The sequence below is a fragment of the Mytilus galloprovincialis genome, chromosome 10, assembly GCF_965363235.1.
Source record: "Mytilus galloprovincialis chromosome 10, xbMytGall1.hap1.1, whole genome shotgun sequence".
Taxonomy (NCBI): Eukaryota; Metazoa; Mollusca; class Bivalvia; order Mytilida; family Mytilidae; genus Mytilus; species Mytilus galloprovincialis.
Window position 1 is genome coordinate 49,329,658 of NC_134847.1, and position 23,677 is coordinate 49,353,334.

The 23,677-nt window shown below is 30.7% G+C and overlaps 1 protein-coding gene across 8 annotated transcripts in view; it reads right to left on the reverse strand.

Moving 5' to 3' along the window:
- Positions 1-210: 210 nt before the first annotated feature.
- The window catches only part of LOC143047734 (mitogen-activated protein kinase kinase kinase 7-like), a 55,362-nt gene continuing 31,895 nt past the window's right edge, over positions 211-23,677 (reverse strand). For 5 of the 8 annotated variants that reach the window (XM_076220965.1, XM_076220963.1, XM_076220961.1 and 2 more), the window contains 4 exons: positions 16,493-16,548; positions 6,264-6,357; positions 2,816-2,886; positions 211-2,174 (listed from right to left, as the gene is read on the reverse strand). In XM_076220965.1, the coding sequence (XP_076077080.1) occupies positions 2,168-2,174; positions 2,816-2,886; positions 6,264-6,357; positions 16,493-16,548 (228 nt within the window). In that variant the 3' untranslated portion in view covers positions 211-2,167. Of the gene's footprint in view, positions 2,175-2,811; positions 2,887-6,263; positions 6,358-16,492; positions 16,549-23,677 lie in introns of those variants that run through there. The other 3 variants (XM_076220964.1, XM_076220960.1, XM_076220959.1) reach the window with 2 other exon arrangements.

The window sequence follows — 23,677 nt, forward strand, 5'->3', positions numbered from 1 at the left end:
AAATAAATATTCTTCTGTTGTCTCTTGTGGGCCCACTAATTTGGAATAAAACTCTATTCTTCACTATCAGGTTTTCTTTAGTTGTCTCTTCGACACATTCCCATTTTCACTCTCAATCTTATTTACTGTTTTATTCTTTACTATCCATTTTTGGTCCTTTGTTTAATCTACCACATAACTTTTAATTTTTTAAATAATAACAATAATACATTTTTTTATTAATTACAATTTAATAATTAATTCAACAACTGCTGTTCATGTCAAGTTTCTTTCACACATTACAGACCTTGTATACTTTGAAAAAATTATTGCACATTTTAACAAATGTCTCTTCTAAAAGCATATATCTATAAAATATTCATATAACATTTAAACAAATGATTCTTTCAACAATAGCAGCTTAAAAGGGCTGATATTTAACATGATATATGTTTTTTCTTCATAAAAAACCCCATTAAATTCAATTTAAAAACAGTTACGAACATCACACTTGAACTAAGTACTATCAAACTCACAAACTACACTCAATAGGCTCATTACAATATTATTGCAATTAATATTCATATTCATAATTTACTTTTGATCTTATCTATGAAATTCTAAGGCAACTGAAATAAATCATAGTTCTTCAATATCTTGTCAATTTACATTTTACATTTTAAAATTGTTATGAAAGGGGGCATGATAAAATGAGACAGATTGATTATTATAAATAAACAGGTCAAAAAGAATTCTTTTATTATTTTTTTACTTTAGCAAATAATTTTAAATTACATATTACAAATTTCTTGCTTTCTTTCATCAGGAACACTCAATCCAAAACATTAGAAAGCAAAGGATGTATACATTCATAAAAACCAAGTGTTCGTAGTAAATGGATGCTCCACTCACACTATCATTTTCTATGTTCAGTGGACCCTGATATTGGGTCAAATCTCTTAACTTTGAAATAAAATTAGAAGGATCATATCATAGATAAACATATGTATTAAGTTTTAAATTGATTGGAATTCAACTTCATCAAAATCTGCCATGACCAAAAATTTAACCAGAGGCGGTAAAGAAAGAGGAACAGATGCACAGACAGAAAAAAACATAATACTCCAAGGTGAGGATAAGAAAAAATGTAAGGAGCATTATGAACAAAGGGGACCAAAATTCTTCTAAGGTCTACTTTGTCTGAGGGAGTTTGAACCATAAATACTAAATAATTTCTCTATTCATAAATGGAAAATTTATCCTCAGTTCTTTCTTTCCATAGATTCTGTCTAAAACAACTAACTTTCATAGTATACTTGTGTAATATTCAGATTTATCAACGGCAGTTGGGGAAACTTGCTAATAATGTCAGCATTAAAACATTTTTTATACCATTCTAAGACCTCTTTATAAAAAAGTGTTAGGAATTGGAAAATACAAAAGTATTGTAATGGCTGCTCACCTGAGAAATAAAGATGAGGGTTATTAAGTAACATTAAAAATAAATTCAATTAAATAAATAAAAATGTTTTTATAATTCAAAAAAAAATATGCTGAACATGGCTTTGAAAATGTAATAAAATGATAGGGTGGCAGTAAGAATATTTTCTTGTACTAAACATGCATGCAAATGTCTAATTCATAACTCATAAATACTAATTTATAACGGAAGTTACAAAACAAGAATTTAAAAATGGTATTACATCATTTATTGTCTGACAAAAACAAAATAACAACATAATTTTATACATGTAGTTCCATGCAATCAAAATGTACATAAATCATAATCAACATAATAAAATCTGGTAATAGCTTTTTGAAAGCTTGTCAATAAATTATTTATTCATAAACAAAATGAGTTTTTAATTCCATGATAATGTAATAACAGCCAGAAATACATGTGATATGCATTTCAAAGCTGGGTTTGTTTATGTTCTAAATGAAATTAATTTTTAAGTGATAAGAAATGTACAAGTTTTGTAATCTTTCGAAGATTATTATTCGCAATGAGTTCATAATGCAACATGCATTTCACCAACACAGTTGGCAGTGAATGGAAACTACAGAGCTCTCATATGTTCCTTTGGGAGTTGATAATTCAGTAAGATCTTCACAACAAATGTTTCCATCTTTGAAGTAAAGGAAGTTTCACTGTAAATCAGGTTTCATCCTCAATGGACTATAAATGTCATCTTCTGAAGAAAAGAAAAGTGTTTTCAGAATTTTTTTTATAACAACCGTAAAAAAAAATATATGTATGTTTTAATTCAGAATTTGTTATCATTTGACTTTCTTAAATAAGAACAGACAGAAAAATTGTTGTTTCATAATTAAAATCAATATTCCACCAGAGTACATATCTTAAATATAGCCATTGTTTTATATGTGCCATTTTGGGGCCTTTTATAGCTGACAATGCAGTATAGGTGCGGGAATTTCTCGCTACATTGAAGACCTGTTGGTGACCTTCTGCTGTTGGTTTTTTTCTATGGTCGGGTTGTTGTCTCTTTGGCACATTCCCCATTTCCATTCTCAATTCTATTTGCTCATTGTTAAAGGCTGCATAGTTTTTTGGTCTCTTGTGATGAGTTGCCTCATTGACAATCATACACATATTCTTATTTTATAAGAGGAAAAATTCTAGACCAAAATATAGGGGACTCATAGTAAGGGAAAATGAACAGAATTTCAATACAGAAAAAATACCAGACATTTCAATCAACTCTCTATAACTCCAAATAAATCATAAATATTGTTCCCTCTTCCAAATAGTGCTAATGTTTTCCTAGGCATAATTCAAGATAAGTTCAAAACAATATAAAACTTTCCACATTACCTTCTTTGTTGTATCTGTCTTATCTGTTGTACCTGCTTACTCAGGTTTTGTGTTAACAGTTTAAGACTCTCCTGAAAAAGTATGCAAACATTTCGTTAATCTTTTATTTGCAATAAAAATTGTCAATTAAAGTCACCTTTTTATCATATCAGATTAGGGCTGTTCCATAATAAAATGAAAGGGAGATGAGCAGCACTTTTTTTAATACCCCTATCACCAATAACACAAAATTTCCCTTTAATTTATACATTCATACCCACTTTTATAAGGACAATGCAACTGCTCACAATTACTTACGGTAGATCATAAGTAAATGTTTTTTGAGACAGATTTTTTTTATAATTTGCCAAAATGAAGATCTTATTACGCTTTCTTCAAAAATATAACAAAAAGTATGGGTCACCGTGCTATTTTTCGAGCTATGAGTCGTTGAAAAATGCCTAAATTTGGTTAGTTTGTTCATGAAAAAACACATAAGAGTGCATAAAAAAAATTCTATAAAATAGAATTTTGAAATAAATTGTGAGAGTATAGCTTTCATAATATATTTTAAGAAAACAAAAAGAAAACATAGTATCACCGAACTTGTTTTCTTGCCACAAGTAAAAATAAAAAATTTCCCTATTAGTCTAGTATAAATTTTGTACTAAAAGAGTTATCTCCCCTTAAATGGGTCCTTTGAAAAAAATGATTTTAAAAACCAAAAAGCTTGATATTTGTCAAAATATTTTGAATGATACAATAAATTTACAAGTTTTCTTGATATAGATAAACAGTCTAACATTAAATTCCAAATCTGTTTCCAAATTTGTTGATTTGGGCAAATTACTAGACCGATTTTGTACTGTAATTGTACAATCCAAGATGGCAGTATACCATGAATCTACCTTAATAGGGCTGCCATCTATTCCCCTACCACAATCAATTTTAGAACAACCCTTACTGTAATGTTCTCTTCAATATTTTGCAAACTGTATCAGCGCATGCATATGATATTCAGTCTGTTTGTGAATCGGATATATCTAGAAGCTTAAATGGAGATTGTATGTCTTTACAAGTAATCATATATATTAATTTTTTATATAAATAAGGTTGTCAGTTTTCTGGTTTGAATTGTTTTACATTGTCATATCACAGCCTTTCATAGGTGACTATGCGGTATGGGCTTTGCTCATTGTTGAAGGATGTACGGTGACCTATAGTTGTTAATGTCTGTGTCAGTTTGGTCACTTGTGGACAAATGTCTCATTGGCAATCATACCACATCTTTTTTATATATATATGATAATTTTGAATTTCTTGAAAAGAAAGACACTAAGTTACAAACTTATATATACTGGTAAGTATTAAATACCGGGTATTGTTTTATGTACCTTCTCATCATCTCTCATTATCTTTTACAAATTCTATTTAGATTTAAATAGGTTTTTTTAAAGTTCATAGATTTATTTTTTTCTCATACTCGAGTAAAAAATAGCTATATAGAACAAATATTCTTTATTTCAAATTTACATAAAAAGATTTAAACTAATAATGAGGTAAAAACTATATCAGTGTCATATTCATGAATAATTGTAAGATATCAATAACTGAACATTAAATTTTCTATTTATGAAAACATAAAAAAGAAGAAAATCAAGAAATTCAGTGAGCCACATATTTAAGGTCAATCGATCTAGTTCATTCAAGAAACTAAACTAGACAAAACAGAGCTGGACTTAATCAATGAAGACATTACAAAAATATGTCACCATCTTAAAGACTACCAATATGAATTGAGTAAACACATTAACACCATAGAGTGGTAAACTGAAATATAAAACCTTAATAACACAGCCTTGTAACTAATCAATACCATGATCCTTCATCAAAGATGGCAGCACCTTTTTATCTTTTAATCATTCTACTGACAGCTTAGGTCATGGACATACATGGTCAATGGACCACAACAAATGTCCGACTAACCATCTTTATCAGTCAAATCTAAACCTTTCTTTGAGAGAAAATCGTAAAAAAATATTGAACATGTGCTGTATCAACTCTTGTAATTTGAATACTATTGATAAGTTGTAAATCAAGGACAATGATTTGCATAAGACCATTTTTGAATGATTTTTTGTCTACATATGGGTATAACGATATCTTATAATTTGATAAACTTTGCAGAAATTCATTGACACATCTGCCTCCTCTCTGAAAAATTCTATGCCTCATAAATCAGAAGCTGCTCACCTTGTCAGCACATTTTTATCACATTTATCAAAATATTTATAAACATACAAAGTACTCCTGACCTAAGTATTGGCTTAATGTCATTTCATACAGACTGTTCATCAGTTTCAGCAATGGTAATTAATGCTTTTCAATATTTTGGAGAAAAAAAAGGATGAGAAAAAAGTATTTCCAATAAATAAGCAGAACAAATATTTGCCTACATATGGAAATATTATCGTTTATCTGTGCATTATGCAAAAAGCAGTTGTAAGATAATGTAAATTGAAAGGATCCACAAAAGTTGGTCAAAAGGAAGCAATAACCTAGTTTTGCTATTTGAAAAACAAATAAATGATAAAATAATGCAAGTAAAAAAGGAAACATTTACTGATTTCTGCAAATTAGCAAAATTAGGGAAAGCTGGAAAGATTGAAAGCTCCTGGGTTCCAACAAAAGACTAGTCCCTTTATCCAGAAAGTTCCTGGAAGTCAATTTCACTTTACAATCTGAACAAGAGAAAACCTCAATTTCTTAAATTTCCGTACAGACAGCATTAAACCAAAAGTACAAGGTTCTTAAGCAATTAATAAGTTATTTATATTCTATCATTCCCACAATCCTCCAAGGTTTACTGTCGTCTGCTAGATTCCATTACCAGCAGACAAATGTATTTTCCCTTGTTTGTGCTCAGACTAGGCGATACAATATAAAAACAGATGTCTCTCACGTCTCTTATGGTTTTCCATTAAAAATGTTGCCAAAAGGTTTGTCTTTGTTTTCCGTGATAATATCAAATAACCCAAGAAATAAAAGAAAAACATCTTCTATGACAAAATTACTAATTTGATGCAATAACTTTTGTCTTTTACTTTATCCATTAAAAGCAGCAGAGGGGAAGGTGTCCTAATCCCAGAAAATTGTCCAAAATTTTACAAAGGGGGTATATACTTATCACTAAAACTTTGATGTGGAATCATTTTTTCAATCAGCTATTAATCTTTTTTCTTTTATGGTAGCAAAATATCACAAAGTGTGTAAAATCATAAAGAATATCCTTGAAAAGGGAGAAACCTCTTTTAAATCAGTTAAGTGTTCCCTTACATGCACATCGATGCTTAATTTCAAGCATTCATGTGAACCAGAATGAAAATAATCTGTGTTTGTAAGCAGCTTAAACTTTACTTGTAAAAATGGGTTGACAAAAACCTAACAATGATTTTTAAGAGTTACTTACATTTTCCTCCATTAACTGATTGTATTCATCGTATAATCTTGTACTACTTTGATGGTTCTGTTCATCTATCTCAAATTCTTTCAATAAATCATTTCTGTAATGACAAAAAATATATCATGATTAAACATATGAACTATTTTTTTTTTGGTAAAAAAGGTCTTCATGTACAAATATCTCTCAAAAGAGAGTTTGGAAAATGACCACTATCATCTATTAAAGTAACTTTTCAAACTTCTAAAGTATGGAAGTAACGTCAAATATCAGCCTGTCCCTCCAGTAAATATGTTTATTAAACTCATCATAGATACCAGGATTGAAATTTTGTATTAATCCCAGATGCATGTTTTGTCTACAAAAGACTCGTCAGTATGGCTCGAATAAAAACTAGAGGCTCTCAAAAGCCTGTGTCGCTCACCTGTTATGCCCATAGTTTTAGAAAAGAAGATTTTTGTACAAGTTACAAAAATGACGAAAAGTTGTTCAATATTGACTATAAAGGACAATAACTCCTTAAGGGGTTCTCTGACAATTTTGGTCATGTTGACTTATTTGTAGATCTTACTTTGCTGAACATTATTGCTGTTTACAGTTTATCTCTATCTATAATAGTATTCAAGATAATAACCAAAAACCGCAAAATTTCCTTAAAATTACCAATTTTAGGGCAGTAACCCAACAACAGGTTGTCCGATTCATCTGAAAATTTCAGGGCAGATAGATCTTGACCTGATAAACAAATTTACTACATGTCAGATTTGCTCTAAATGCTTTGGTTTTAAAGATATAAGCCGAAATATACATTTTACCCCTGTGTTCTATTTTTAGCCATGGCGGCCATCTTGGTTTGATGGCCAGGTCATCGGACACATTTTTTAAACTAGATACCCTAAGGATGATTGTGGCCAAGTTTGGTTAAATTTGGCCCAGTAGTTTCAGAGGAGAAGATATTTGTAAAAGTTTACGGACGACGGACGCCGGACGCCGGACGACAGACGACGGACGCCAAGTGATGAGAAAAGCTCACTTGACCTTTCAGGTCAGGTGAGCTAAAAAGTTAAAAAGGCCAAAAAAAGTACAAAGTTGAAGAGCATTGAGGACCAAAAATTCTTATAACTTTTGTCAAATACAGCTAAGGTAATCTATTCATGAGGTTAAAAGCCTTAGTTTTCAAAAATTCAAAGTTTTGTAAACAACTTGATTTATAATTATGACCATATCAATATATTTCATGTCAACACAGAAGTACTGACGACTGGGTGGGTGATACCCTCGGGGAATAAAACACTCCACAAGCAGTGACATCTGACCCAGTAAATAACCTCATCATAAATTTGAACTCAGTTAGTAGCTTATAACATCATGTATATATAGAGAACATCTTAAACAAAAGTACAATCAACACTTCTTTCACCTATTGACTGATGACACCTGTACATTTAGAAACTCGTAAATTAACCCCATTAGTGTTATTATAGGGTCATTCTTCTACTCATCACACAAATTAATATTAGATTTCTTATCCATTTGACCTGGGTGAATGTTTAACCTCCCTTTACAAAAACTTAGTTAATGACCTCCAAACATTTCCTGAATCTTAAGATTCATTCAGATTCTCATTAGTAGACATCAGCAGTAAGGAACTATTTACTAGTAGTCAATTATGTCAGGTGCAAAAATTTGTGCCAGTGGCTAATTATCCATTAGCCGCTTAAATGTCATTATTTCTAAATGACCGCATGGCTGTATAAATGTATTTTGACCCCCAAAAAAGATCAAAGTTGAAGTCTAAAATAGGTAGACAGTTAATTGTAAAATGTTACAATTATCAAAAGTTCAAGGTGATATTCAAATTAACCTGACCTGCAGCAAAACAATTAATAGACATAAAGTATAAAGTTCAGTAATATTGTCAACTTATAAAGAAAGCAGGTTGTTTAACTGAAGAAAAAGATCAAAATCATTAGTCTTAGCCATTTAATGTCTGAAACTTTGCAAAAAAGCTGATTTCAGGAGAATTCATTATAAGAAATTTGTCTTTTTTTCACTATCCGAAAGTCAGTAAATAAGAAAAGAATTGAAGTGTTGATCAAATTTAACTGTTTTTGGCTGGTGTAATTAGCATGTAATATTTTCCTGATTGCTGATAGATCTAACAAATTAGCATTTAAGTGATATTGATAAAACTTAGAACTTTTCAATCTTTTTCTATCGACATTCATACATAGCGGAAAATGAATTTATCCCTACTGCCTGCTGTATAAACAGTGTGGATCTATGGAGATTAAAATTTGATTGTTACCGAAATACGACTAATTTCTCGATGTTTATTACATTTACGTCAATGTCTCACCACATTCGGCGAAGTAATTGACAACTACATTGCTATATTTGAACATTTTGTGGATTTTTTAGTTGTCTGTTTTCGGCTGTGTTATCAAATTTGTGACATGCTGCTGTGCTTTTTCTAATTTAATGGTCTGATATGCTTCTTAGTTTGTCTAATCTAAATTTTCTTTAATCAAAAGTAGCATATGTGGTCAAATTTATTACCAAATTTTTTAAATATGACTCACTGCAAATTTTATACAGAAATAGGAAGTTATTCTCATATTTGCCTCCTTTTGTATTGCTTGATATATGATTTTTAAACTTTCAATTCATACCAGTATATGAATTTTAGTTTTTTTTATAGAATGCAAAACAAGAACTGTGAAAAAATATGAAAATTGTTAATAAATATGCATCATTTTCCAAAATAAAAAAAAAGTTCGTATGATTTTTATGAAATAATGCAGAATATTTCTGAAAATTAATTATGAAAAAAATACTTATTCATTAATGTTAGTTTTAAAATTCCAACTTGGAATTTGAAATATTTATTTTCTGACCATCCAATTAAGACAGATGATGAAGATCATACATATTATGACAGAATAGAGCCTTATAATTACACCACAGTCTTAACAAGTTTTAAAACAACATTTGCAGGTTTTAAAACCACATTTGTACTCTTAACAAGTTTTATAGCAACTTTTTTAGACCCCACAAGTTTCCTAATGAACTCTTCATTTGGTTGATAAGGGGAAATGTCTGTAAAATTGAGAAAGGAAATGGTGAATATGTCAAAGCGACAACCACCCGACCATAGAGCAAACAACTGTAACCTATTATAATCTCCTGCTTGCATACTATTATGTTTTGTTTTGACTCCCAACAGTTGTAATTTTCATCATGACAAACTATTTTACACAGGAATTGCATGTTGAAATCCCATAATCCTTGTGCACCAATATCATCATTGAAGCTTCAAATAACATGCTACCAAATTTCCAATTAATCAGTTATGCATGTATAATTTATAAATTACTGACAATTGATAGAATTTGTGCAGTTTGGGAATTTTTCTAAATCTAAATTTTCATTGTATAATATATCAATATATCTAATTCTTTTTCCTCTGAGAAATTATCTTTGAGGATTATGTCAAATTACGTTAATTTTAAATCATATTTTTGCAATGTTATACAATTCATGTACTTTTGTTTGAAATTGAATTTGCCTGAGTGTAGGGGTTTGTTTGACAGATGTAACATGCATAAAATAGACTTATTTAGAGAGCTATAACAAAATCATGCATCCAGTTAAATGTACCATTGAAATTGGTGTAAAATTATCTCCCTTTAGCGATAATGGACCACATTTTTTATTTCAGGACTAAAATGAAAATATCAATTTATAAATTTGAAGCAATATCATTTAGAGATGTACAAAATAAGTTGGAGTTGTTTAAAAATATAAGCCCTCCCCCAAACAAAGTACAAAGAAGTATGTCTAATTAAGACTATAACAAAAATTGTTCATAGAATAAGCTTTATAATCAAGTGAAAATAGTGCACAGCAAACTGAACGATATCATCAATGCTTAAAAAGTTGTTTTTTGGTGAGCATTACATCTGCTATCTATAAATTTTTAAAGACGATGATAACAGTTCACAAAATGTAAAATTGTCCAATCTAAATGCCAAGGATACTGTGAAACACTTTCCTCCTACAGGGATAATTGTAATAAGTTGTTTCCACTAAATCATAAATGGAAGTTTCAGTAAATAAGAAAATATTTTTCCTTCTCCGTTATTATATATATCTGTCATTAGTGTTTGCTGGTTGAATTACTTACAATGACTTTGACCTTGGGTTGTTGTAGAAAGGTCATTGCAGCCATCATAAATCTATTGAATACTGGGTTTTCATGAGTTTTTATAATAGATTTATGTGATGGTAACTGACTGGTCCATAATTACAACACAGATAACATTAATGGAATTGTTCCTGATAGATCTGATTCATAAGAATTGTGTCTTAATGCCTAAAAAATGTTCAATTCAGTAACTCCTAACAATTTAAGTTATTTTCTTCCAAAGAAAATTTATTCTTAATTTAAGACCTTTAAAGAATGAAAGAAATTAACTTTCAGAAAAGATTGGGGTTGAATTTATTTACAAAATTACTTGTATTATTTCTTGTAGAAAAGCAAATTCAAGACACTACACAATGTCTTATCAGATGAAACTTTGTTCGTGAATCAATGATTTCTTAGCTTGCTGGAGCCAGGTTCATCTAGGTTATATTGGACCATTTTACAAAATTTTCATTTGGGAATCAAAATTTGTAGAAATGTTGGACTTAAGGAATTTTGCAATTGCACTGACAGCAGGTATCTTAAATATTAGAACCTGAAGAAAAAAATCAGTACTCATTTTTCTATTCTTTATTTCAAAATTCAAACATAGTTCTATAATTATCCATCAAGCTCTTTATTCATTGTACTTGAACTGTTACTTTTTAAAATAAAAAATCGTTGAGATTTTGGGTTTTCCCAGTGTTATTAAACATTGCTTGCAAAACTTTACTGCAAGCAACTAAACATATACCTAGAGTTTAGTTTTTTTTATGATACCAAGGATTTTAGTAAAGAAATGTTTAATTTTTGGATGAGTGTGGCTAGGGAGAATTTGACATTAATTGAAAGATTTCTCAGAGATTTTTTTTGGTCTTTGGTCTGACAGTCATTTACTGAATGCCTGCTTGACTTCTGTTTACAAAGAATACAATCCTTTGGACTTTTGGTGCTGAAACCAGATCTTTGGTGTTTCATTCTCTATCTAGTGTTTATGGGAGACAAACAATGACACATTGGAATTTGGTATGAATGTCATACAAGTCAGAGGTTTAACTAGCTATAAAACCAGGTTCAATCTACCATTTTCTACATAACTAAATGCCTGTACCAAGTCAGGAATATGATAGTTGGTATCCATTCATGTCATGTGTCTGAGATTTTGATTTTGCCAAATGATTAGAGACTTTCCATTTTGAATTTTTAGCGAAGTTCAGTTTTTTTATGATTTTTATTTTTGAACAGTTTACAATTGATTTAAATAAAGGCTACATGAAAACGAAAATATGTGCCTATTTGGTTTAAAAGAGTTGTTCATTTGCTGTCTCATTGGAATTGACCTTATATACAGTTTATTCTCATTTCAAGATCCGAATTAAATAAAACATTTTTTTTTATCTAAATAAAGATATATCTAGTAGTGTTAGTTAAAAAATCGCTTATATTTTAAGATTGACACACTGTAGACAATTAGACTAGATTGTTTCGTATTGCAATAAATCAACCCAAATGTCTATTTCCAGAAAAAGGTTAGAATAAGGAAATAACACAAGGAACAAGATCAATTATACAGGGAACCAGTTCAGCGACCAGGTCAACACAATTGTTAATGCTTTCTATATGGAAGATGTAAACCAAAACTGTTTTTATATAATTGGGTTTCTCTAAAGGAGATGATTTATGAAATTTTCCTGACTAGAAAAAAACAGGTTAATAAAATAGTCTTGATATAGAAACTGAAGTTGACCATTGGGAATATAATAAACAAGTCACATGGTGATGAATTGACACAGGAAATGGATTTGGCTATCCCTAAAAATTTGATCTACTATAGCAATCTATTAAATATTGTTATTTGTAAAAAAATACATTCACTTCTTTACATACAGTGATATACATAAATTTACATAATTCTTTTGTCATGGTAAAGTGCAAATTAAAGCAAAGTAAATATGCACATTAAAACAATAAGATTGGAAGTTTTATTTTTATCTTCTGAATATTCAGGGACAAAAATTTCATGTAAATACATGTGTTCAGGACAAGAAAAATCCATTATGGTGGTTCTTTACAGTGGGTTAATAAGACAGAAATATTGCTAGGGTTCATTCACTACATAGTCCTTGACACTATGCACTTTGCATCAATTATAAAACACAACAGATCTATATAATGTTACATCAGCATTTATCACTCATAAATGTAAGCCCCAACCAACAAATTATTGGAAACCAATATACATTATGGCTATTTTCGAATGAACAATCTTGGGCTTTGCTAAAAAGCGTTGTAAAAATGGCTTCAATAACAGATAGTAGAGTTCACCAAGACAGCTGAGATCTCTACCAGTAGAACAATATATTTTCCTCCTCTTCTAGCATGCACATTCATCCCATAACTCATCCCCAACAGCTAATTCTCTTTCTTACTGGAGATCAATGTTAAAAGATATGATTTACTCGCATTTCTTAATTTGCCTTATTCAGTTCAATTCACTAGGGGGAAACAGTTATGACTAATTTACAGAGGCATTATGGGAAAACAAGAATTAAACATGCAAACATTAGTTCTCTTTTTGCAAATTTTTATTTAGCTGAGATGAATTGATGTTCTTAAGAGTCAACAGCACTTGCTTTATGTGAGAATGAATTTCTATGAATAATATAAGAATTTTTTATTGAAATAGTTTAAATGATTTATTTATTCACAGAAATATTAATAATTTGAAATGTTTTGTTTGATTTACCAAGAGAATTATTGCACTAAATCTAAGCATTGATTAATTTAAGTTTAGCTTGAAAGTTACAGAACTGCTGTGCAATCCAACTTCTACATGCTGGATACATGACTAGATGAATTTTGTAATCTTTATGACTTATTATTTCATACCTAATGAAATCTTCCCATGGACATTAAGCAACCAACAATCAATCAATCTTATGAGGTATGAACATGGGATCATTGAACTTAATTCCTGCCAATGTTGTTGTTTTGTCATGATATTTTTCAAAAAAGTGAACTGAAAAAAGCCAGTCTGCATCATTAACTAATTTTCACCAGTGACAGCTTTTCAAACTGATACTCCAATGTTTGCAAGAAACAACTTGTAACCCAGCATTTAATTATCAACTGTAGAAGTACTTTAGCTGAGGACATTAATTGCCATATAATCCGATTGAGTGGGTCTGATTCGTCAATGATTTTTAAATAAAATATTTTCATACATTGAGCAAATTCATGTATTAAGAGGAAGGTTTATGCATGTCCCAATGCATGAGTTTCCAAGTTTTTCAATTATTTTCTCATTCTGAATTTAAAAATGTAAAGCACTATCCTTCAATTTCATTCTTATTTTTTGTTCATGTTTTAAAAAATGAAATTATTTAATTTGAAATACAAATAACTTGCATGTTAACATAACAATAAAATATAATTTTTCATCACTCTTTTCCTTTATCTATGATCTGAATACACAGAACCATTCAAAAATTATTGCAGTTTATTATGTCTATATTTAGATTTGCAGACAGACAACTTAAACTCCAAATCACTCCTACAAATTACATATCGAATTAACAGGTCAAACTGATTGTGTTCACAACTTTTAAATAGGTTCCATGCATCCAAATATTTCTCTCTGAAAACTTCCTGATTCATAATTCATTTATTCTTTCAAATATGGCATTTGACTCAAAATTTCCCTTGTGTCCACTTATATTTTTCTACTTTACTTCCTGAAAATTTTGCTGACTTGTATTTAATTCATATTTCTCAAAGTGACACAACTCAATTTAAATTTCAATGGCATTCAAATTACAGCTGTAAAATATTAATTTAACAGGAATAGGATGAGGTGTTGTTTTCTCCACATTTTAAAATCATTTTTATATCTATGATCTATGCACAGACTGACCTGTTGGCTCCATTCATATATATTCCACAACTAAAATGAACTGTTAAAATAGTTATTAAAGAATTATTTTTCTGTATAAACGAGAAAAGAAAAAGTGTTTCAAAGATTTATTTCTGCCATATAAGCCAATGTTCAAAAGTTTCAAGGGAAAAAAACTTTTTTCTAGAGTGATGCTAATTTATGCTTTAAACAAGATCACACGTCAACCTAGTCATACAGGATTTAACAGGACTGAAATATTATTTTGATGGTTCTGCTAATAAAAAAAAAATCTCAGTTTGCAGTATTTAGGACAGATAATTTAATCTTTAAAGAATGGAATTTTTAAATTGACATCCAAGACTGTCAACAAGAAATACTAATCAATTTTAACCTTTTTGACAAAATGGACAAAACAAAAAAAATTTTTTTTTGCTATTCCATTTACACCTTCTGTGAATACATTTATTTTCCCGGGTACCAATTTTTGTGGTTTGAGGAAAACTTGCTTATTCATTCATATTTAATTTTGTGGTTTTGGCAGTCTGCATACTTTCCTCTAGAAAACTTGTTACTTGCTGAACATTTATATATTTGATGCTACCTTAAGCTTGTACCCACAAAATCCACGAAAAGTGGTATAAAACAATTATTAATGAATTCACAGTATATTAGTTATAAAACTTCTTTGTGCCTAACTTAAGATATTCCAAAATTCTTGATGAAATAAAAGCCAGAAATATCCTTCAAACATAATTCATAATAAATTGACTTGCTATTATTAAAAGAGTTACTACTAAAATTAACACATTAATGAAACCCTATGCAAAACTTTAATTTTGTAGCATAAATCTCTTAAGAACATAAATATTAATGAAAGAAAATAATTTAGATGTCAATCTGAGAAAAAAACAAAAACAATTCTGGTATTATGAAAACATGTAACTCTACAGGACTTCGCTTAAAACAACCTCATAACTCACGATTTTTGCACTATTTTTGGCCAAAAACACATGCTTTTTAAATTTTACAGATTTTTCAAACAAGGTTTCTACTTTTTGTATTGTAATTAGAAACATACAAAAGAACCATCATAATAATTAGATTTGGATGTTTAATGTATTTCTACTAGGTTTAACATATAATTTATGCTTACAAAAAATGTATATTAAAATCTAAGTGTCCGCCCAATTTCATCTTCTACATAGAAGATGCCTGAGGTTGATTTTGAACTAAACTGAACATTACAATATAGAAGAATGTGTCCATAGAGCACTGATGCCCCACTCACACTATAATTTTCTATAATCAGTGGACCGTGAAATTGTAGTCAAAACTCTAATTTGGCATAAAAATTAGAAAGATCATATCATAGGCAACATGTGTACTATGTTTCAATTTGATTGTACTACAATTTCTGTCTTCATCAAAAATTACCTTGACTAAAAACTTCAACTAAAGTGGGACAGGGGAAAGAAAGAACAGACAGTCAGACAGAAAAAAAAATAATACCCCTCCACAATTGTAGATGGGGCATAAAAATATTTTAAACACAAAATTATGTCAGTAATATACTATATGACATTGGACTCGGACTTCTCTTGAACTGAATTTTAATGTGTGTATTGTTATGCGTTTACTTTTTTACATTGGCTAGAGGTATAGGGGAGGGTTGTCTCATAATCAAGTTTAACTCTGCCACAATTTTGCGCCTGTCCCAAGTCAGGAGCCTCTGCCCTTTGTTAGTCTTGTATGATTTTTAATTTTAGTTTCTTGTGTATAATTTTGGAGTTTAGTATGACGTCCATTATCACTGTACTAGTATACATATTTTTTAAGAGCCAGCTGAAGGACGCCTCCGGGTGCAGGAGTTTCTCGCTACATTGAAGACCCATTGGTGGCCTTCGGCTGTTGTCTGCTCTATGGTCAGGTTGTTGTTGCTTTGACACATTCACCAATTCCTTTCTCAATTTTATGCTCCCTTTCACCATCACATTTCCATGTTTAGTGAACAGCCAAACCTGGACAAAACCTTTCTTTGGTACATGTATATATTTTTGTGTAACACCATTAACTTTCTTAATAGGCAATTATCATAAATTAATTGCCTAAGCATAGAACTACTTTTGAACAGGCAATTATGATAAAATTAGTACTTACTTTCGCTGTATAAGTAAAGCTAGCTCTGTCTGTACTTTAAGGTATTCTTGAGCAAGCTGTAATGAAATAATAACAATCAAAGGAATGAAAACTAAATACATCAGGGTAGCATAACAGCAATACAAAAGATGAAAGCTGCTAATCTTGCATCATAACAAAAACTATCGCAATGCTCAATGTGGTTAAAATATCTCATAACAAATTTCAGTGGAAATTCACAATTCCTGTCCTAATCTTCACCAGTAATATCAAGTGCAAAAAAAAGAAAACAAAAGGGGATAGAAACAAAGAAGGAACTGAAACTAATCTGACTTAAGGATGTACTTAGGTGAGGTCAGGTCAAAATTAAGAAATTTAGAAATTAAAATTGATACTTACTATAAGCTGGTAAAGCATCAATTAAGGATAAAGATAAGCTAAACATATGGATAGGTCATGGACCTCCTTTTTGAAATATTTGAGATTTAAAATATGGCGGGAAAAGGTTGACTCGGACTTTTACATTATATTTGCATTGGTATTATTTGGGTCTCAAAACAAAAGAAAGAAAATTAAGAATCTTCTAAAATTTTGGTAAATGATTTTTAATGAGCTATTACGTCTTATATGAAAAAAATAAATGGGTGTTATGGGGCAAAATATTTTACATTGTATTGTATGGAAAAACACCAAGGAGTCCGAACATTTGACACAAATTCTAAGTACATCCTTAAATTTTTTTTAACAAAAACAAATGTCAAGCTTTTTTCTTTTTCCTTCATTCTCAAGTTTATGTTGACTATTTTTTTCCCAAATAGGCAAATTATTTCTAAGTTAAAATCTATGTGGATAAAAAGAAATAAATTCAAATTACAATGATTTTTAAACAAATGTTATTTCTCTAGACCATTGTATACTGTTTTTGTCTGAAAATAAATTGAAAACAATCAATCAAAGTCAAAGAGTTATTGTCCTTTAGCCCAATTAGCAGTTATAAGGTTATTTAATAATAAATTGCTTCACTAAGCGCAACTAGATACAACCGCACAGGTCCAACACTGAACAGTTTGGACAAATTGGACACAATATTCAGACTTGATATAGGTCTGAATTAGGATTGTAATTAAATATTTGACACACAATAGGTTTCTGACACAGAATAACTGTAGTCAAAGAAATTGAAATTGGTTATATGATTTGAATTTATATTCAATTTTTTGAATTTGTGCATAAAAACTAAGCTGTTGCGAATTGACCCCACCCCCTTTTTTCGCTTTTGTGCAATACACTTTGCTGTTGTGTATTGCCCCTCCCCCCCAAAAAAAATAAATAAATAAATCCCCCCCCTTTTTTTTCGAAAGCTATTCAATTAAATTGTAAAAGCATCTAGCTATAAAATATAGAATCATAATCCAATTAATGTTGTATTAATATATCAAATTTATATCAAGTACACAGAAAAATGCAGAACAAATCCATTCAATGGCAAAAAGTTATTCCATCAAAAACGTCAAAGGATAATAAATGTTTTTATTTTCTGCTATTTGTGAAAAAGGAACATTACATTTGTGGAATTAATTGATGTTTTATATGTTTGTTCAATATAAGGATTCTTTTGTATGATGTTGTTTTATTTTCTTTATAGAAATATAGAAAATGCTGCCCTTAATATCAGTTATTATGAGATTAGTATGTGCTTAATTCTGGGACATTAAACATGAATTTAGCTCCAGAAATGAATCTTTCATTTACTGGTACATGTATATGAAACACGTTTACATCAATTTCAATGAAGAAATGAATCTGTCATAAAAAAAACTTATACATGAATTTTGATGGTTACAAATAATAAAGAACACAATTAAATTAAAACAGCATATAATTCTATTTGTTTATCTTTGGGCAATTTTTGGTACAGATCAAAATAACACTGAAGGTACAAACAAAACCAGATGCTCCACAGGGCACAGCTTTATACGACCGCAGAGGTCGAACCATGAAAGGTTGGGGCTAGTATGGACACAACATTCAAACTGGATACAGCTCTGAATTTGGATTGTGATTAAATAGTTGACACAGTATAGGTTTCTGACACAGAATGAATGTGGTCTAATGAACTTAAAATGTTCTTTTTTGCTTTTGAGCAATTCACTATGCTGTTGAATATTAATCCTTTGATATTTGAAGAAATTTTCTTTTTCATTTCTGAAATCTGAAATAAGAAAAATTGAACCTCACCGATTTTTTTTCACTTCCCCCTTTCCCTTATTCCAAAAATGATCTCAATTCAAATTTCTAATGGTGTTTTCAACAATAACTACTCATTTAAATACATCATAAAATATAAAATGTTATACAGTCATGATTTAAGTTGATTTGACTACTATTCTGGACAAAGAAAGATAACTCCAATGCAACATTTCATATTGGCAAATTTCCAATGAAGTTCAATAAACTAAAGTTTTTGGCAAATTTCCAATGAAGTTCAATAAACTAAGGTTTTGGCAAATTTCCAATGGAATTTATTAATAACAAAGTTTTTGGCAAATTTCCAATGGGATTTATTAATAACAAAGTTTTTGGCAAATTTCCAATATACATAATTTAAGAGCAGTTTAGGTGAGCTATTAAAAACTCCCAAAATCAATCCAAACTTTCCTTTTGTGGTCATAAACCTTTCGTTAAAATTCATAGATTTCTATTAACTTATACTAAAGTTATTTTGCAAAACCAAGAAAAATACTTATTTTGGGACCTGTTTTTGGCCCCTAATTCCTAAACTGTTGGGACTTAAACTCCCAAAATCAATCCCAACCTTCCTTTTGTGGTCATAGACCTTATGTTTAAATTTCATAGATTTCTGTTTACTTATTCTATAGTTATTGTGCGAAAACCAAGAAAAATGCTTATTTGGGCCCTTTTTGGCCCCTAATTCCTAAACAGTTGGGACCAAAACACCCAAAATCAATCCCAACCTTCCTTTAATGGTCACAAACCTTGTGTTTAAATTTCATAGATTTCTATTAACTTTTACTAAAATTAGAGTGCGAAAAAACCAAATGTCTTCGGACGACCACGACCACGACGACGCCAACGTGATACCAATATACGACCAAAATTTTTTCAATTTTTGCAGTCGTATAAAAACTACTTGAAGGATGATTGGGTTCACATAGTCATCAGTGGCAAATATTATATGCATTCTAGGTCAGGAAGTGAACATTTTAATGTTATCTGAATATTCAAACTTAATCTGTGTTTTGTGGTATTATAAGCATTGTGTATAACATGTATAAGTTTCATAACATTTGGTTGCGGCAAACTCAAGTTAGACAAGAGAAACAAATTTGGGACATTCACACGGCCAAGGGTGAAACTTAATTCTCCCTCCACTAAGGAAGGAGCATAAATATCATACACAATTCTAACAAGCATGTGCTGGAAATTTTGAACCAAAAAAGGGAGGGGATTTGGTGTGGGGAAAATGGTAATAAGAGGACAAAATTAGCTACAATACTCAGTCTACTGGACCAGGATTCCCCCTGTGGTAAAGCTGCATCTTAATCAAATTATTTTTACTGAAAGTACTTAACGAGGTACAAATCAAGACTTCCCAGTTTAATTCTATACATCTTGCATCAACTTAAAAAACATCCACAAACTAATATATTAAACCACAAACATATTGGTCAATTTATGATTCCAACCTCCTGTCCAAATTACCCAAATTCACATATATAAAACAATTAATGAAATCAAATAATAAAGAAACAGTTAAACAATCCTTTTCTCCTTTGAGAACCAGCCAAGTTTGATGGTAACCTTGTCACAATCTATTACCTACTATTATATATTAGTAAAACTTCAAAGTACCAAAGTCTTTATCTAATGTTTCATGTGTGATGGCCTGTGAAGTTTTGATGTAGAGATTTAATAATTTCCACTCACTGCTGGGATTATAAATTTAGACTGATTTATTGATTGCCATACTAAAAAATCTTTAATTAATTATAATAAACGTGTTTTTGGTATACTTTATGGTATCCATTTGTAAAGGGCATTTGAAAATGCTAGTAAAATAATTTCATTGAGAATATTATTGTTTCTTTTTTCAATTATGATATCTATTAAAGCAAAAACAATTTTCTCTTCTACAAATATTAAGAAAGTATATTCAAAAGTGGAGAAGAAAAAAAACAACTTTAATAATGTTTTGTTTAAATTTGGGCATGCTAAGTATCAACCATTTTCAGAGCGGGATGGTATCATATGAAGCAGGGTTCATCAATTATTAGTTCTAAACCTTGACAAGATAGCAACCTTTACCACATAAAACTAGAGGCTCTAAAGAGCCTGTGTCGCTCACCTTGGTCTATGTGCATATTAAACAAAGGACACAAATGGATTCATGACAAAATTGTATTTTGGTGATGGTGATGTGTTTGAAGTTCTTACTTTACTGAACGATTTTGCTTCTTACAATTATATCTATAATGAACTTTGCCAATTAGTAACAGAGAACTATATTTGGTAAAAATTTACATAAATTTACCAAATTAATGAAAATTGTTAAAACTTGACTATAAAGGGCAATAACTCCTTAAGGGGTCAATTGACCATTTAGGTCATGTTGACTTATTTGTAGATCTTACTTTGCTGAACATTATTGCTGTTTACAGTTTATCGCTATCTATAATAGTATTCAAGATAACCAAAAACGGCAAAATTTCTTTAAAAATTACCAATTGGAGGGCAGCAACCCAACAACCAGTTGTCCAATTCATCTGAAAAATTCAGGGCAGATAGATATTGACTTGATTAACAATTTAACTTCTTGTCAGATTTGCTCTAGATGCTTTGGTTTCATAGTTATAAGCCAAAAACTGCATTTTACCCCTATGTTCTATTTTTAGCCGTGGCGGCCATCTTGGTTGAATGGCCAGGTCATCGGACACATTTTTCAAACTAGATACCCCAAAGATGATTGTGGCCTAGTAGTTTCAGTGGAGATTTTGTAAAAGATTACTTAGATTTATGAAAAATGGTTAAAGATTGACTATAAAGGGCAATAACTCCTAAAGGGGTCAACTGACCATTTTGATCATGTTGACTTATTTGTAGATCTTACTTTGCTGAACATTATTGCTGTTTACAATTTATCTCTATCTATAATAATATTCAAGATAATAACCAAAAACAGCAAAATTTCCTCAAAATTACCAATTCAGGGGCAGCAACCCAACAACCAATTGACCGATTCATCTGAAAATTTCAGGGCAGATAGATCTTGACCTGATAAACATTTTTATCCCATGTCAGATTTCCTCAAAATGCTTTGGTTTTTGAGTTATAAGCCAAAAACTGCATTTTACCCCTATGTTCTATTTTTAGCAGTGGAGGCCATCTTGGTTGGTTGACCAGGTCACGCCACACATTTTTTAAACTAGATACCCCAAAGATGATTGTGGCCAAATTTGGATTAATTTGGCCCAGTAGTTTCAGAGGAGAAGATTTTTGTAAAAGATTACTTTAATTTACGAAAAATGGTTAAAAATTGACTATAAAGGGCAATACCTCCTAAACGGGTCAACTGACCATTTTGGTCATGTTGACTTATTTGTAGATCTTACTTTGCTGAACATTATTGCTGTTTACAGTTTATCTCTATCTATAATAATATTCAAGATAATAACCAAAAACAGCAAAATTTCCTCAAAATTACCAATTCAAGGGCAGCAACCCAACAATCAATTGACCGATTCATCTGAAAATTTCAGGGCAGATAGATCTTGACCTGATAAACATTTTTATCCCTGTCAGATTTCCTCAAAATGCTTTGGTTTTTGAGTTATAAGCCAAAAACTGCATTTTACCCCTTTGTTCTATTTTTAGCCGTGGCAGCCATCTTGGTTGGTTGACCACGTCACGCCACACATTTTTTAAACTAGATACCCCAAAGATGATTGTGGCCAAGTTTGGTTTAATTTGGCCCAGTAGTTTCAGAGGAGAAGATTTTTGTAAAAGATTACTTTAATTAACGAAAAATGGTTAAAAATTGACTATAAAGGGCAATAACTCCTAAACGGGTCAACTGACCATTTTGGTCATGTTGACTTATTTGTAGATCTTACTTTGCTGAACATTATTGCTGTTTACAGTTTATCTCTATCTATAATAATATTCAAGATAATAACCAAAAACAGCAAAATTTCCTCAAAATTACCAATTCAGGGGCAGCAACCCAACAACCGATTGACCAATTCATCTGAAAATTTCAGGGCAGATAGATCTTGACCTGATAAACATTTTTACCCCATGTCAGATTTGCTCTAAATGCTTTGGTTTTTGAGTTATAAGCCAAAAACTTCATTTTACCCCTATGTTCTATTTTTAGCCGTGGCGGCCATCTTGGTTGGTTGACCGGGTCACGCCACACATTTTTTAAACTAGATACCCGAATGATGATTGTGGCCAAGTTTGGTTTGATTTGGCCCAGAAGTTTCAGAGGAGAAGATTTTTGTAAAAGCTAACGCCGGACGACGACGGACGACGGACGACGGACGACGGACGCAAAGTGATGAGAAAAGCTCACTTGGCCCTTTGGGCCAGGTGAGCTAAAAATCGAGATAGACATAAAAGACCACTTTAAAGTATTCCACAAATGAAACGGCATACTGTAAACTCATGTATGGTTTGTGAACAATAAATCTGTGTTCACCTTCAATATTTTGTGTCTGTACCAAGTAAAAACTATCTGGACCTTATGTTGCTTGTTCTTATTTAGTCGGTACCTCACTGTCCAAGGTTAGAGGGAGGGTTTGGGATAAGAAAAATAGTTCCAACATTTGTTTGCACCTGTCCTAAGTCAGGAGCCTGTTGTTCAATGGTTGTCGTTAGTTGATGTGGTTCATAAGTGTTTTCATGTTTCTTATAGAGAGAGACTGTTGGTTTTTCTGTTTGAATTGTTTTACACTGGTCATTTTGGGGCCCTTAACAGCTTTTTGTCAGTGAAAGCCAAGACTGTGTTACAGGCCGTACTTTGATCTATTATATTGTTTACTTTTTGCACATTGTGACTTGGATGGAGAGTCCTATCATTGACTCTCATACCACATCTTCCTATTCATATGTATTGTATGACTGTTAAAATGGAACTAGATTTGCATAATATGGGTTATTATGCAGACAATTGACCATTATCCTTGA